The sequence below is a fragment of the Choloepus didactylus genome, chromosome 4, assembly GCF_015220235.1.
Source record: "Choloepus didactylus isolate mChoDid1 chromosome 4, mChoDid1.pri, whole genome shotgun sequence".
Lineage (NCBI taxonomy): Eukaryota > Metazoa > Chordata > Mammalia > Pilosa > Megalonychidae > Choloepus > Choloepus didactylus.
In genome coordinates this window covers 106,364,847-106,381,304 of record NC_051310.1, presented here as the reverse complement: position 1 = coordinate 106,381,304, position 16,458 = coordinate 106,364,847, and the positions used below count along the sequence as shown (strand labels likewise).

Genomic DNA, 16,458 nt, shown 5'->3' with positions numbered 1-16,458 from the left:
GAAAGCCAGGAACTGCGTGGACTGGACACCACAGAGCAATCTGTCTTTGGGCATACTTCATACAACACTCATGAAAATGTCGAACTGCTGAGATCAGCGAAATCTGTAAGTTTTTGCGGCCAGGGGACCTGCGCCCCTCCCTGCCAGGCTCAGTCCCGTGGGAGGAGGGGCTGTCAGCTCCGGGAAGGAGAAGAGAGAACTGCAGTGGCTGCTCTTATCGGAAACTCATTCTACTGATCCAGACTCCAACCATAGATAGACTGAGACCAGACACCAGAGAATCTGAGAGCAGCCAGCCCAGCAGAGAGGAGACAGGCATAGAAAAAAAAAAACAACACGAAAAACTCCAAAATAAAAGCAGAGGATTTTTGGAGTTCTGGTGGACACAGAAAGGGGAAGGGCGGAGCTCAGGCCCTAAGGCGCATATGCAAATCCCGAAGAAAAGCTGATCTCTCTGCCCTGTGGACCTTTCCTTAATGGCCCTGGTTGCTTTGTCTCTTAGCATTTCAATAACCCATTAGATCTCTGAGGAGGGCCCTTTTTTTTTTTTTTTTTTTTTTTAATCCTTTTTTCTTTTTCTAAAACAATTACTCTAAGAAGCCCAATACAGAAAGCTTCAAAGACTTTCAATTTGGGCACGTCAAGTCAAGAGCAGACCTAAGAGAGCTCTGAGACAAAAGGCAATAATTCAGTGGCTGAGAAAATTCACTAAACACCACAACTTCCCAAGAAAAGGGGGGTGTCCGGTCACAGCCACCATCCTGGTGGACAGGAAACACTCCTGCCCATCGCCAGCCCCATAGCCCAGAGCTGCCCCAGACAACCCAGTGTGACGGAAGTGCTTCAAATAACAGGCACACACCACAAAACTGGGCGTGGACATTAGCCTTCCCTGCAACCTCAGCTGATTGTCCCAGAGTTGGGAAGGTGGAGCAGTGTGAATTAACAAAGCCCCATTCAGCCATCATTTCAGCAGACTGGGAGCCTCCCTACACAGCCCAGCAGCCCAGAACTGCCCTGGGGGGACGGCACTCACCTGTGACATAGCACAGTCATCCCTCAACAGAGGACCCGGGGTGCACGGCCTGGAAGAGGGGCCCACTTGCAAGTCTCAGGAGCCATACGCCAATACCAAGGACTTGTGGGTCAGTGGCAGAGACAAACTGTGGCAGGACTGAACTGAAGGATTAGACTATTGCACCAGCTCTAAAACTCTAGGATCACCAGGGAGATTTGATTGTTAGGGCCACCCCCCCTCCCCGACTGCCCAGAAACACGCCCCACATACAGGGCAGGCAACACCAACTACACACGCAAGCTTGGTACACCAATTGGGCCCCACAAGACTCACTCCCCCACTCACCAAAAAGGCTAAGCAGGGGAGAACTGGCTTGTGGAGAACAGGTGGCTCGTGGACGCCACCTGCTGGTTAGTTAGAGAAAGTGTACTCCACGAAGCTGGAGATCTGATAAATTAGAGATAAGGACTTCAATAGGTCTACAAACCCTAAAAGAACCCTATCAAGTTCAGCAAATGCCACGAGGCCAAAAACAACAGAAAATTATAAAGCATATGAAAAAACCAGATGATATGGATAACCCAAGCCCAAGCACCCAAATCAAAATACGAGAAGAGACACAGCACCTAGAGCAGCTACTCAAAGAACTAAAGATGAACAATGAGACCATAGTACGGGATATGAAGGAAATCAAGAAGACTCTAGAAGAGCATAAAGAAGACATTGCAAGACTAAATAAAAAAATGGATGATCTTATGGAAATTAAAGAAACTGTTGACCAAATTAAAAAGATTCTGGATACTCATAGTACAAGACTAGAGGAAGTTGAACAACGAATCAGTGACCTGGAAGATGACAGAATGGAAAATGAAAGCATAAAAGAAAGAATGGGGAAAAAAATTGAAAAAATCGAAATGGACCTCAGGGATATGATAGATAATATGAAACGTCCAAATATAAGACTCATTGGTGTCCCAGAAGGGGAAGAAAAGGGTAAAGGTCTAGGAAGAGTATTCAAAGAAATTGTTGGGGAAAACTTCCCAAATCTTCTAAACAACATAAATACACAAATCATAAATGCTCAGCGAACTCCAAATAGAATAAATCCAAATAAACCCACTCCAAGACATATACTGATCACACTGTCAAACACAGAAGAGAAGGCGCAAGTTCTGAAAGCAGCAAGAGAAAAACAATTCACCACATACAAAGGAAACAGCATAACACTAAGTAGTGACTACTCAGCAGCCACCATGGAGGCGAAAAGGCAGTGGCACGATATATTTAAAATTCTGAGTGAGAAAAATTTCCAGCCAAGAATACTTTATCCAGCAAAGCTCTCCTTCAAATTTGAGGGAGAGCTTAAATTTTTCACAGACAAACAAATGCTGAGAGTATTTGCTAACAAGAGACCTGCCCTACTGGAGATACTAAAGGGAGCCCTAAAGACAGAGAAACAAAGACAGGACAGAGAGACTTGAAGAAAGGTTCAGTACTAAAGAGATTCGGTATGGGTACAATAAAGGATATTAATAGAGAGAGGGGAAAAATATGGCAAACATAAACCAAAGGATAAGATGGCCGATTCAAGAAATGCCTTCACGGTTATAACGTTGAATGTAAATGGATTAAACTCCCCAATTAAAAGATATAGATTTGCAGAATGGATCAAAAAAAATGAACCATCAATATGTTGCATACAAGAGACTCATCTTAGACATAGGGACACAAAGAAACTGAAAGTGAAAGGATGGAAAAAAATATTTCATGCAAGCTACAGCCAAAAGAAAGCAGGTGTAGCAATATTAATCTCAGATAAAATAGACTTCAAATGCAGGGATGTTTTGAGAGACAAAGAAGGCCACTACATACTAATAAAAGGGGCAATTCAGCAAGAAGAAATAACAATCGTAAATGTCTATGCACCCAATCAAGGTGCCACAAAATACGTGAGAGAAACGCTGGCAAAACTAAAGGAAGCAATTGATGTTTCCACAATAATTGTGGGAGACTTCAACACATCACTCTCTCCTATAGATAGATCAACCAGACAGAAGACCAATAAGGAAATTGAAAACCTAAACAATCTGATAAATGAATTAGATTTAACAGACATATACAGGACATTACATCCCAAATCACCAGGATACACATACTTTTCTAGTGCTCACGGAACTTTCTCCAGAATAGATCATATGCTGGGACATAAAACAAGCCTCAATAAATTTAAAAAGATTGAAATTATTCAAAGCACATTCTCTGACCACAATGGAATACAATTAGAAGTCAATAACCATCAGAGACTTAGAAAATTCACAAATACCTGGAGGTTAAACAACACACTCCTAAACAATCAGTGGGTTAAAGAAGAAATAGCAAGAGAAATTGCTAAATATATAGAGATGAATGAAAATGAGAATACAACATACCAAAACCTATGGGATGCAGCAAAAGCAGTGCTAAGGGGGAAATTTATAGCACTAAACGCATATATTAAAAAGGAAGAAAGAGCCAAAATCAAATATCTAATGGATCAACTGAAGAAGCTAGAAAATGAACAGCAAACCAATCCTAAACCAAGTACAAGAAAAGAAATAACACGGATTAAAGCAGAAATAAATGACATAGAGAACAAAAAAACAATAGAGAGGATAAATATCACCAAAAGTTGGTTCTTTGAGAAGATCAACAAGATTGACAAGCCCCTAGCTAGACTGACAAAATCAAAAAGAGAGAAGACCCATATAAACAAAATAATGAATGAAAAAGGTGACATAACTGCAGATCCTGAAGAAATTAAAAAAATTATAAGAGGATATTATGAACAACTGTATGGCAACAAACTGGACAATGTAGAAGAAATGGACAATTTCCTGGAAACATATGAACAACCTAGACTGACCAGAGAAGAAATAGAAGACCTCAACCAACCCATCACAAGCAAAGAGATCCAATCAGTCATCAAAAATCTTCCCACAAATAAATGCCCAGGGCCAGATGGCTTCACAGGGGAATTCTACCAAACTTTCCAGAAAGAACTGACACCAATCTTACTCAAACTCTTTCAAAACATTGAAGAAAATGGAACACTACCTAACTCATTTTATGAAGCTAACATCAATCTAATACCAAAACCAGGCAAAGATGCTACAAAAAAGGAAAACTACCGGCCAATCTCCCTAATGAATATAGATGCAAAAATCCTCAACAAAATACTTGCAAATCGAATCCAAAGACACATTAAAAAAATCATACACCATGACCAAGTGGGGTTCATTCCAGGCATGCAAGGATGGTTCAACATAAGAAAAACAATCAATGTATTACAACACATTAACAATTCAAAAGGGAAAAATCAATTGATCATCTCAATAGATGCTGAAAAAGCATTTGACAAAATCCAACATCCGTTTTTGAGAAAAACACTTCAAAAGGTAGGAATTGAAGGAAACTTCCTCAACATGATAAAGAGCATATATGAAAAACCCACAGACAGCATAGTACTCAATGGGGAGACACTGAAAGCCTTCCCTCTAAGATCAGGAACAACACAAGGATGCCCGCTGTCACCACTGTTATTCAACATTGTGCTGGAAGTGCTAGCCAGGGCAATCCGGCAAGACAAAGAAATAAAAGGCATCCAAATTGGAAAAGAAGAAGTAAAACTGTCATTGTTTGCAGATGATATGATCTTATATCTAGAAAACCCTGAGAAATCGACGATACAGCTACTAGAGCTAATAAACAAATTTAGCAAAGTAGCGGGATACAAGATTAATGCACATAAGTCAGTAATGTTTCTATATGCTAGAAATGAACAAACTGAAGAGACACTCAAGAAAAAGATACCATTTTCAATAGCAACTAAAAAAATCAAGTACCTAGGAATAAACTTAACCAAAGATGTAAAAGACCTATACAGAGAAAACTACATAACTCTACTAAAAGAAATAGAAGGGGACCTTAAAAGATGGAAAAATTTTCCATGTTCATGGATAGGAAGGCTAAATGTCATTAAGATGTCAATTCTACCCAAACTCATCTACAGATTCAATGCAATCCCAATCAAAATTCCAACAACCTACTTTGCAGACTTGGAAAAGCTAGTTATCAAATTTATTTGGGAAGGGAAGATGCCTCGAATTGCTAAAGACACTCTAAAAAAGAAAAACGAAGTGGGAGGACTTACACTCCCTGACTTTGAAGCTTATTATAAAGCCACAGTTGCCAAAACAGCATGGTACTGGCACAAAGATAGACATATAGATCAATGGAATTGAATTGAGAATTCAGAGATAGACCCTCAGATCTATGGCCGACTGATCTTTGATAAGGCCCCCAAAGTCACTGAACTGAGCCATAATGGTCTTTTCAACAAATGGGGCTGGGAGAGTTGGATATCCATATCCAAAAGAATGAAAGAGGACCCCTACCTCACCCCCTACACAAAAATTAACTCAAAATGGACCAAAGATCTCAATATAAAAGAAAGTACCATAAAACTCCTAGAAGATAATGTAGGAAAACATCTTCAAGACCTTGTATTAGGCGGCCACTTCCTAGACTTTACACCCAAAGCACAAGCAACAAAAGAGAAAATAGATAAATGGGAACTCCTCAAGCTTAGAAGTTTCTGCACCTCAAAGGAATTTCTCAAAAAGGTAAAGAGGCAGCCAACTCAATGGGAAAAAATTTTTGGAAACCATGTATCTGACAAAAGACTGATATCTTGCATATACAAAGAAATCCTACAACTCAATGACAATAGTACAGACAGCCCAATTATAAAATGGGCAAAAGATATGAAAAGACAGTTCTTTGAAGAGGAAATACAAATGGCCAAGAAACACATGAAAAAATGTTCAGCTTCACTAGCTATTAGAGAGATGCAAATTAAAACCACAATGAGATACCATCTAACACCGGTTAGAATGGCTGCCATTAAACAAACAGGAAACTACAAATGCTGGAGGGGATGTGGAGAAATTGGAACTCTTATTCACTGTTGGTGGGACTGTATAAGGTTCAGCCACTCTGGAAGTCAGTCTGGCAGTTCCTTAGAAAACTAGATATAGAGCTACCATTCGATCCAGCGATTGCACTTCTCGGTATATACCCGGAAGATCGGAAAGCAGTGACACGAACAGATATCTGCACGCCAATGTTCATAGCAGCATTATTCACAATTGCCAAGAGATGGAAACAACCCAAATGTCCTTCAACAGATGAGTGGATAAATAAAATGTGGTATATACACACGATGGAATACTACGCGTCAGTAAGAAGGAACGATCTCGTGAAACATATGACAACATGGATGAACCTTGAAGACATAATGCTGAGTGAAATAAGCCAGGCACAAAAAGAGAAATATTATATGCTACCACTAACGTGAACTTTGAAAAATGTAAAACAAATGGTTTATAATGTAGAATGTAGGGGAACTAGCAGTAGAGAGCAATTAAGGAAGGGGGAACAATAATCCAAGAAGAACAGATAAGCTTTTTAACGTTCTGGGGATGCCCAGAAATGACTATGGTCTGTTAATTTCTGATGGATATAGTAGGAACAAGTTCACAGAAAGGTTGCTATATTAGGTAACTTTCTTGGGGTAAAGTAGGAACATGTTGGAAGTTAAGCAGTTATCTTAGGTTAGTTGTCTTTTTCTTACTCCCTTGTTATGGTCTCTTTGAAATGTTCTTTTATTGTATGTTTGTTTTCTTTTTAACTTTTTTTTTCATACAGTTGATTTAAAAAAGAAGGGAAAGTTAAAAAAAAAAAAGAAAGAAAGAAAGAAAAACAAGAAAAAAAAATGATGTAGTGCCCCCTTGAGGAGCCTGTGGAGAATGCAGGGGTATTCGCCTACCCCACCTCCATGGTTGCTAACATGACCACAGACATAGGGGACTGGTGGTTTGATGGGTTGAGCCCTCTACCATAAGTTTTACCCTTGGGAAGATGGTTGCTGCAAAGGAGAGGCTAGGCCTCCCTATATTTGTGCCTAAGAGTCTCCTCCTGAATGCCTCTTTGTTGCTCAGATGTGGCCCTCTCTCTCTGGCTAAGCCAACTTGAATGGTGAAATCACTGCCCTCCCCCCTACGTGGGATCAGACACCCAGGGGAGTGAATCTCCCTGGCAACGTGGAATATGACTCCCGGGGAGGAATGTAGACCTGGCATCGTGGGACGGAGAACATCTTCTTGACCAAAAGGGGGATGTGAAAGGAAATGAAATAAGCTTCAGTGGCAGAGAGATTCCAAAACGAGCCGAGAGGTCACTCTGGTGGGCACTCTTACGCACACTTTAGACAACCCTTTTTAGGTTCTAAAGAATTGGGGTAGCTGGTGGTGGATACCTGAAACTATCAAACTACAACCCAGAACCCATGAATCTCGAAGACAGATGTATAAAAATGTAGCTTATGAGGGATGACAAGGGGATTGGGAAAGCCATAAGGACCACACTCCACTTTGTCTAGTTTATGGATGGATGAGTAGAAAAATAGGGGAAGGTAACAAACAGACAAAGGTACCCAGTGTTCTTTTTTACTTCAATTGCTCTTTTTCACTCTAATTATTATTCTTGTTATTTTTGTGTGTGTGCTAATGAAGGTGTCAGGGATTGATTTAGGTGATGAATGTACAACTATGTAATGGTACTGTAAACAATCGAAAGTACGATTTGTTTTGTATGACTGCGTGGTATGTGAATATATCTCAATAAAATGATGATTAAAAAAAAAAAAAAAAAGAGCAAACTCTGGGAGTTAAAAATCCGGAGTACAGGTTACCAGGAGGTAGAAAGAGGGTAGAGAATGGACAGATGATAACTAAGGTGTACAGAATTTTTAATAAGGCTGACTGTAAATGTTTGGAAATGGATAGAGGTGAAGCTAGTACAGAGTTTAAGTAATAAACAGGGCTGCACGTGAGAATGGTTGAGAGGAGAAGTCTAGGGTCATGTACATCACTAGAAAGAAATCTAGAAGATAAAACATGGGACTGTGTAACACAGTGAACACACTCATTGTCCTTAATTGTGGACAATGACTGTGTAACACAGTGAACACAGTCATTGTCCTTAATTGTGGACAATGACTGTGGTTATTGTACAAATAGAAGAAAGTTCTTAACATGAACTAGAATAAACATGCATCGCTATTACAAGGTATTAAAAGAGTGGTATACGGAAAAAAATACAATTAATGCAAACTAAGGACTACACTTAACAATAACATTGTAATATTCTTTGATCAATTATAAAAAAGGTGCTATATCAAAGCTAAGAATCAGTAACAGGGGGTATAAGGGGTATGGGACTCCCCCCCTGCCCCCACCTTGGAGTAATGAGAATGTCTCAAATTGACTGTGGTGGTGAACACATAATGCTCTGATTACACCAAGAGCCACCGACTGTACACTTTGGATGAATTTTATGGTGTGTGAATGAAACTGTTAAATTAAAAAAAAAAAACAAAATTACAAAGTTCAACCATAAGCCCTCAGCCTAGAAAGTTACAGGATTTCTTGAAAGCCAGCAACATTCCAGTGGATACTGACATGTTTCAGATGTTTATTTTAATGTTCAAATATAAAAGTTTAAGATAAAGTTGGTACAATTTTCATTCCTAACTTCACAGGGAGTTCAGGTGAGGAAAGCATGCTCAGCGTTATTTACTGTTGCTTTCATCATGGTTCGCCTGCTAAACTGCATCATCGCTGTGTCCCAGAACATGGGCATCGGTAAGAACGAAAACCTGCCCTAGTCCCTGCTCAGGAATGAATTCAAGTATTTCCAAAGAATGACCACACCCTCTTCAGTAGAAAGTAAACAGAATTTGGTGATTATGGATAGAAAGACTTGGTTCTCCATCCCTGAGAAGAATCGGCCTTTAAAGGACAGAGTTAACCTAAATCTTTGTAGAGAACTCAAGGAACCCCCACAGGAGCACATTGTTTTGCGAAAAGTCTGGAGGATGCCTTAAAACTTTTAGAGCAACCAGAATAGCAAATAAAGTAGACATGGTTTGGATAGAGGGAGGCAGTTCTATTTATAAGGAAGCCATGAATCAGCCAGGCCATCTTAGACCTTTTGTGACAAGAATCATGCAGGAATTTGAAAATGACACATTTTTTCCAGAAATTGATATAGACAAATATAAACTTCTCCCAGAATACCCAGGTGTTCCTTCTGATGTCCAGGAGGAGAAAAGCATTAAGTACAAATTTGAAATGTTTGAAAAGAATGATTAATGTGAAGATGTTTTCAGACAATTCGTTTCCCTAACCGCCCCCCCAAAAGAAATTTAAGAATTCTTACATTAGAATAACAGACTTAACTTTAAATCTACAGATAACTGTTTCTCAGCATGGTGTTTTTGCTCTCCATTAATCTTAACTAGACTGTATCTGATACCATTTGTGAAATACTTCATTATAACTGCTTTAATGCCTGTTCCTCAAGGGTCAGGATTAGGTACCCAGTACCTCTAGCCTTGGATAGCATATCTATCAAGACAACCCAAAGTTTGAGACTCCCTGGTATCATGAGTTGAAGCCAGAACCCATAGAGATAGGAGCTAGACAGATTGGTCCAAAGTGCAGGAAGGGATTACAAACAGAAGAACCACAAATAGTATTTTAAAATAAAATTGGTTGAAACTCTAAATTATTCTGGTTATATCATCCTTCTGAAAAAAAAAATCTGTTGACTCAGATAGGAAATCAGTGAATTGAGAGCTCCACAATATTAAGTAGGGAAGGTAGTGGTAGGTAGGAAACTAACCTTTTGAGAGTTATAAAAAGAGGAAAGGCATAAGACCTTTAAAAATTCTGCTTCTCAGCATCAGTGAGACTCAGAGAGTTGTTACATGATAGAAAAGAATAGGCTGCTCTTTACAGAGAGCTCACTCTAATAGTAAGCATAATGATTAAAATTAAGCTCAAAGAGGTAATAAATTGAGAATGTATATTGCTAGGAACCAAAATTAGTTCATTTAAAAAAAAGCTTCACAACATTAAAAAATGAAACCTACAGTATTTTTTACCCATTATGTTAGCAAAGATTCAGATTTTTATATGCAACAAAATGACATTTTCAACATTTTCTGTATTATAGATTGGCAGAGCCATTTTAAGAGTGTAAACTAGCAATATCAATTAAAATTTAAAATGTTCATATCCTTGAGGCCCAGAGCTTGCATTTCTACAAATTAATGTTGAACTAAAAAAAGGACCAAGAGTACTTATTGAAGACTTTTTTTTAAAATAACAGTTTGGAAATAGCCAAATGTTGATCAATAAGAAATATCTAACCAATATATTTATAAAAGATAGTATTCTAGAGCAGTTAAAAGGACTGAAGTGCTGACATAGAAAAATGTCAAAGATTGCTAAGCGAAAGTGAACTGTATCTATTAGCCAAAATTTTTAATAAATATTAATATGTATATGAAAAAAGATAAAGTTCAATCTTCCAAAGCTGAATCTTCCTTTGTTCTCTCTCCCCAGAGGCAAATAATATCAAGAATTTTACATATATCATTCATCTTTTTATATTTTTATTTATATTAGATGTATTCATAAACACTATATTATGCTGTTATGTTTATTTTAGTCTTACATGCATGGTATCATATTCACCATATGTTTTGGAGATCTATCTATGTTGATAATTTAGTTCAAGCTTATTCATTTTAACTGCTACACAGAATTCCACATATAAATATATCAGTGTAGGCATTTAGACTGATTCCCCTACTTAGGCATTTGCACTATTAACAATTTTGCACTATTAGAAAATAAACTATGATAAATATTCTTGCATAGGAGTTCAAGAGTTCTTCTGAAGAGAAACACACCTTAAAGTGGAATTACCAGGTTATAGGTACACCTATTCAGCTTTACAAGATATTGCCAAACTTCTATACATAGTTTTTATTCCAATCTGCATTCTCAGCAGTGACACTGAGGGTTCCTATTTTTTTCAAAACTTGACCATACTTTGGTATTATCAGACTTCTGATTGTGCCATACTGATGGGCATGAAATGGTAAAACAGGTATTTCATAAAAGCATCCATACATAATAAAGATATTTCATACAATTTTATGAAGAGAATATAAAGTAAAAATAAATTAAGCAAAGAATACTAATACTAAATTACAGGAAGACAATGAGTTATAAAACTATAGGGAGTCATTACCCTACCATTAGTAATTTCCAAATTCCAAACACTGGAAATTGAGACACATTTTCCCACAAAATTCCAGGATAACTATAAATGAACAACCAAAGTTTAAAAATAAAACCTCAACCTTTTAGATACATCTAAAAAGCTCTGAGAAAAAAATAAAATTGTAACAGAATACACAAGAAGGACTAAACCTACAAAAAATAAGAAAAAATATATGTGATAAAAGCTGATGTTAGATTTTGAGGTATATTTCTAGTTTTAGCAATTATTATTAAAAGTAACATTTAAAAAGAAACTATGCAATAGACTCAACAAATTTTTTGAAAGGAACAAACTTAAAGCTGATAAAAATGTGGAGCAAAGGTCACTTTAATGCTCTTGTGAGGAGAGTATAAATTGGTACAACCACTGTAAAGAGTAATTTGTTGGTATCACTAAAGCAGAAGATGTGAACATACCATAAACCAGAAATTCTACTCCTTAGACTGTACCCTAGAATAATTCTCACATATGTTAGCAAGGAGATGGGTGCAATAATGCCTATCATAGCACTATCTATAAACAAAAAATTATAAACAACTTCAATAACAATAATCAGAAACAGAAACAGATAAAGTGTTATATTCATACAATGGAAGCTTATACAGCCATTAAAAAAGAAGAATTTAGAATATATAAATCAACACTGAAAAAATCTTGACATTCATTTCATAACATGGAATGAAAAACTCAAGTTGCAGAAGGGTACATATAGTATACATTTAAGTCTGAAAACATGTAAAACAAAACTGTATTTTCTTTATGAAAAGATATCTATCTGACCAAAAATATAAAAACAAGAATGTGAATGATAAACACCAAATTCATGATCATGGTTATTCTTTTGTGGGGTCAAACTACATAGTGTGGCTTCAATATTTTATTACTTGCCCTAAGCTGTAAGTACATAGGTGTTTATTATTTTGCTTTCTATATAATATGGTCTGCCAAAACATTTCATAATTTTAGAAAGAAAAAAATACACTAAAACAGAAATTAATGAATAAGTAAAATGGTAGTACTGATAAACCTAAAAGCCAATAATTTGAAAATAAGAAACAAAGGACAAATTTCACAAAAACCTAAAGAAAAAAAATTTAAGAAACACAAACAGAAAACTAGTGACATAGATGAAAAATTTTAAAGACATTAATAAAGTGTTTGCAATCAACTCAAATATAACAAATTTCAAACATTTAATGCAACACATGGTTACCTAGAAAAACACAAATCATCAAAACTAACTCAAGCCAGTTTTGAAAAGCCAAACAAATCAATTAATATTGAACAAACTGAAAAGGCATCAAAAATTCAGTTGGCCATAAAGTTGACATCACTCAAACCTTTAAGAAATATATTATTCTCTGCTAATGATCCGTCTTCTAAATACAGAAAAAAGAATGGAATACTATCCAACTCATTTTAAGAAGTTGGCTAAATACCAGCAGTAAAACCTAACAGAGGTCTACACACATAAACACAACCACACAGAGCACACTTACCTTGCTTATTATATTTGGTAAATGTCCTAAAGAAAATATTACTGGAGTTCATATTATTTTAACCAACTACCTCTATGGTTTTCCAAATATTCTTCATTGTACATAGATGAATTAAATTTTAAAAAATAAATAAAACAACTTTATTAATACAAAACAAGCGGCAACGGGTACAATATCCAATCTATAAAGTTTCTCATATTTACTTATTGAGAAACTGATACTATGTTAAAAACCCATTCTTTACATTACTTCAATAGTTGTTAATTTGTTAAAGAAAATATACTTAAAATACATTAAATCTCCTACTAAAAATTTAAGTTTTTGTTAACAGAGATGGTTCTAATATCCAACCAAAACATCCTCTACAATCACCACAATTAAACTACCATTGGAGCTTGTTCACCCTTCAATAATTTCACAAGTAGATATCTGCCCTATTAGGCTTGAGTAAACAAAAGACTCACATTCACTGTTGCCTAAGGTAATTTGTAATTGGGGGAAAAAAAAAAAAAAAATATATATATATATATATATAGAGAGAGAGAGAGAGAGAGAGAGAGAGAGAGAGAGAGGGAGAGAGAGAGAGAGGGAGAGAGAGAGAGAGAGAGAAATTAAACTATTATTTTAAAACCATTCATGTCCTAAAAACAAAATCTATATTCATCATTGAATTGAGTCACTTCAGAAGGGGAGAGACTAAACCTTCTTAACTAACTAAAGAGTTTAAATTTTAATTAAATCTGTTATTTTGCCTATTTATTTTAACTCAAACAAAACCTTAAGGTTGCAATTATTATTACCAATCTTAACCAACTAGTGGCAATCATTTCTTTAAATGAATTCTAAGAACAAACCATGGGCAGGATACCACAGTAGGTCCTTTCAAACCTTCCCTAGCAACTGAATTTAGAAACTACCTTCTCTCTACTTAATACCAAACCTCAGTTCCTAGAACCATGCTGAACTATACTCAACACAAGAGAATTTAACAAGCTTGAGTTTAAAAGTGAAATTTGCTATCAAACTACGTTTCTTGCAAACTGCATTTACTTTGATGGCGGTAGGCTCAATTCTCAGAAACAGATTTCTCCTTTTTAATCAATACTTGAGTTCCTATTTTAGTTACCTGAATTGTTCTTAACAGCCTCCCACCAAAAAAAGGAATACTGAACTAGCACCAGAAACCTTGACACCTCTTGAATGCCGAGATTTTTAAAGACCACTAGCCCCAACTTCCTGTGTTCCCACAATACCAAATGCTTGACTAAAATATCACCTAAAATGCCTGACATAAATACCATCTTCTATTCTCTGACCTACATGACCTTCAATATCATGACCTTCAGATACCATACTCCATGTCCCTGTAGAACTTCTTTCCAATGAATGAGTCTATTTTCAATTCAGGTGCTCCCTTCTCCTGCAGGGCTAATTTATTCCATTAAAGTTAATGAGCAATTCCCAGTCATGTACAGAAAAATATAAACACTATAAAATTAGATAAATAAGGATGAGGCATTCATTGTTCTGCTGCAGCCTTATAATGCACACAAGCTAGTAAACAATTAACTTTATGCTACAAAACCAAAAATAAATTATGCTAAGTAGAAGCAAATGCTTAAGAGAATGGGTTTAGAACATTTAATAAGGTTAAACCCCAAGAAGGGGTATGTGAACCAAGATTCGAAAGATAAATAATATTATAATAGAAAAAAAGCAGGCTATCCATAATCTCCACAAACTAGAAGCAGCCAAGATCTCCTTCAATAGATGAATGGATAAAAAAACTATACAACCATACAATGGAATGTTATTCAATGACAAAAGGAAATGAGCTATATCGGGCCATGAAAAGGCATGGATGAATCTTAAATGCATACTGCCAAGTGAAAGAAGTCAGTATGAAAAGGCAACATATGGAGAGATTCCAATTATATGACATTCTGGACAAGGCAAAACTATGCAGCCAGTAAAAAGATCAGTGGTTGCCAGGAGTTTTGGGGTAGGGGCTAAGCAGGTGAAGCACAGGAGATTTTAAGGGCAGAAAAACTTCTCCGTTGATAATATAACAGTGGATACATGACATGCATTTGTCAAAACTCACAGAACTTTACATCACAAATAGTGAATCTTACTGTATGCAAATTTTTAATACTCATGTAAGAGGTCAGGGGATCCCAGGAAGGAAAGCAGACTGAGTCAACAGAATCTAACAGTATTATCAATGTATGAAACAACTTCACTGAATTATGTGGGAGGAAAAGGTCCACTCTGGAAATGAGTGGACTCCATAAAACTAAAAGGAAAATGATCTACACATAAAAAACCATACTTTAGTTGATAAAATTGTTTCCCACAGGGGTAGAGGTTAACAATTCTCATCGTTATACATGTATACTGGAATTGAACAATTAAGTAAATGAATGGCAGGTGGTGAGTCAGGTGTGTCTCACTGTTGGAGTGGGAATTTACAGATCAGCAAAGGGAAGAGGTTAGAATAATCCAAACAGTAATGGATTAGTTGTATACATAAATATGAACTCATGTTTAGTTTTACATAGATACGGATGGTTATTTAGAAATATTTATAGATATGTGTATATACACAGGTTAGTATACATGCCTAACACTTCCTTGTTCTGTCAGCTGAGAGGGCTTATAAGAAATGAACACCCCATTTAAGGTGTATCAGGCAAGATAAGAAATGAGTTGGAAAAACATGAAAAATCATCACTCCAGGGAAAAATAATAAGGTAATAAAGACATTGACATAGGAAAAAGCAAGTAGGAGAATAAGACCTTTAGGTCCTATTGAGCCCATGAAGAAAGGAAAAGAAGAATCTTTTCTTTCCACCCATCCAGATGTCGCACCTTCAAATAAAATGAACTAACCAAACTCTCAGTATGAAAAGAAATCTCAAATACAGAAGAAGAAAAACTAGCATAGGCCCAGAGAATTAAACAGTCTAAAGTGGAAGTACTCATCCTATCCAGCAAATTGAGGGATTAAAAATGCCCAGTGGAAGGGAAAACAAGGTGAGAAAACCCAAATCTTCTAAAGATTCTGGCCCACTCAATAGCAAAAGAAGGCAGACATCAATAGAAAAAACATCTTTTTGAGAAACATTACTGATTAATGAAAATCATTAACTTACAAATCACACAATTTTAAAATGAGAAGTTACCCAGTATTTGAAATGGCAACTGAGAATGTAATCACTCACTTCTAATAATTCTGAAACAATAGGCAGAACTTCAGGATTACAGATATCTATGGAGTCATCACGGTATGTCTTCTTTTTATAACAAATATTACCCAAATGTAGTATCGCTGAGAGAAGGGAGAAAATCCTGTGAAAATAAAAACATCACAAATTATAGTTTGTGTGTGCTCAAAACTCATTTCATTCCAAAATTCTACACAAGCAAATTGATCAGTACAAATATGGAGTATTTGGTTTTCAGAGAAATATAATTATTATTCTCATATTTCTTCACTATAACTAAAACGAATTTGAGTATTTATATATGTCAGGTACTCAGCAAAGTGCTTTAAGGATCTTACTTTCAGTACTATATGACTTGTCATACATACTTGTTTCAAGGGGACTTTTTGTTATTACTGAATTTACTGTAGTGTTTCAAAACTCTATCCCTAGAGGTCATTCAAGTGGGCATTCTTATGCACTATATAGATAACCCTTT

The 16,458-nt window shown here is 36.2% G+C and overlaps 1 protein-coding gene and 1 pseudogene across 1 annotated transcript in view; one reads left to right on the top strand and one right to left on the bottom strand.

Moving 5' to 3' along the window:
• The window catches only part of MYO9A (myosin IXA), a 434,300-nt gene that overhangs the window by 260,142 nt on the left and 157,700 nt on the right, over nt 1–16,458 (bottom strand). Inside the window, 1 exon segment of the mRNA XM_037833522.1 lies at nt 15,978–16,104. Within this exon segment, the coding sequence (XP_037689450.1) occupies nt 15,978–16,104 (127 nt within the window).
• On the top strand, nt 8,709–9,270 carry LOC119531817 (annotated as a pseudogene).